Here is a 1,124-nt window from a genome sequence, read left to right on the forward strand (position 1 = left end):
AGTGTTGGAATTACTAGTGTTTTTTATGTTGGTAACATAGCATTGCGTTCGTGCCGGCGCTCAGCTCGTTGTTTCTAGCGCTCGTGATTGGGCCTATAGCCTCAGGTATGCGTGACCGCTTCTCATTGGTCATTTTTCAAAGCGCGACACCTAATTGGTCGCTTGAGATATTTCTGGCGCTGTTGACGCCAGAAAGACAGATTGTAACCGATCTCGAACTTGATCGGATGTGCGTGTTTCCGTTGTCAAGATAATAAAGTACAAGTCGTTTATAACCTGCTACGAGGTGTTCTATCCGTTTTGCCTAGTCTCCTTAGTCTAGTTGCCCTCTCTTAACTACTTCCTGACAATAAGAGGCCTTCATTCCTGACATATACCCTCTCCTCTACAGTTCAGAAGTGGGATAAAGGAAAAAACCACGTAGCAGTTCGTGACGCGCCGTCGTTCTTTTAAGTTATCGTAACTTTTGCTCGTCGTCTCGCGAGTTTGTTTATCTCGTCTAACGAGTTGCCGGTATTGCTTTTCCCGGATCGCCATTTCTCTACGTTGCCGTGTGTCGCTCTCCGAGCTTCCGCGTTTGATATTCCGCCATTTTGTGCTCTTGACGGAATTTTCCAGGCCCAACGGTCTTTGTGAAAGGCTTCGTGTAAACACGTTTATACGTTGTCCGCACATTTGTGTCTTGCGTGTTCGCGCCTGTTAGTACACGTGATCGGCGTTTACCATGGATACGCTTCGCTTACGATTGGAATCGCTCTCACTTAAAGAGCTCAAAGAGGAGCTGAAAAAAAATAATCTTCCCGAGGAATCTACCAAAAGGAAATGTATGGATGCGATCCTGTCACATTTTGAGAAGCATCAAGAATCATCGCAGTTTAGTGACAAGGCAGAATGGAAAAGTGCGCAAGGAGAAGAGGATTACGTTTCGCAGGCTGGTGCAGTCCCCTCAGGCGTACAAGTGCCTGATGTAGTGCTTCGTCACTTGATGCAACAGATAGCGTTCCTGTCGGAGCGAGTTGCGCTTTTATCGTCGGCAAAACCCGGAGTCGCAGCCACTGAAGTGACATCCTTACCCGTTGTTGACGAAGTGCGCCGTGAACCTTTGTTTTACAGTTCAAACTATA

General features: G+C 47.0%; 1 protein-coding gene across 1 annotated transcript in view; it reads left to right on the plus strand.

Annotated features, from left to right (window-relative positions):
* Positions 1–724: 724 nt before the first annotated feature.
* LOC105449971 (odorant receptor 42b-like) overlaps positions 725–1,124 on the plus strand; it is a 17,340-nt gene continuing 16,940 nt past the window's right edge. Inside the window, exon 1 of the mRNA XM_011689462.1 lies at positions 725–1,094. Coding sequence (XP_011687764.1) covers positions 725–1,094 — 370 coding nt within the window. The remainder of the gene's footprint in view (positions 1,095–1,124) is intronic.

This window comes from Wasmannia auropunctata, unplaced genomic scaffold, assembly GCF_000956235.1.
Source record: "Wasmannia auropunctata unplaced genomic scaffold, wasmannia.A_1.0 LD336071.1, whole genome shotgun sequence".
NCBI lineage: Eukaryota > Metazoa > Arthropoda > Insecta > Hymenoptera > Formicidae > Wasmannia > Wasmannia auropunctata.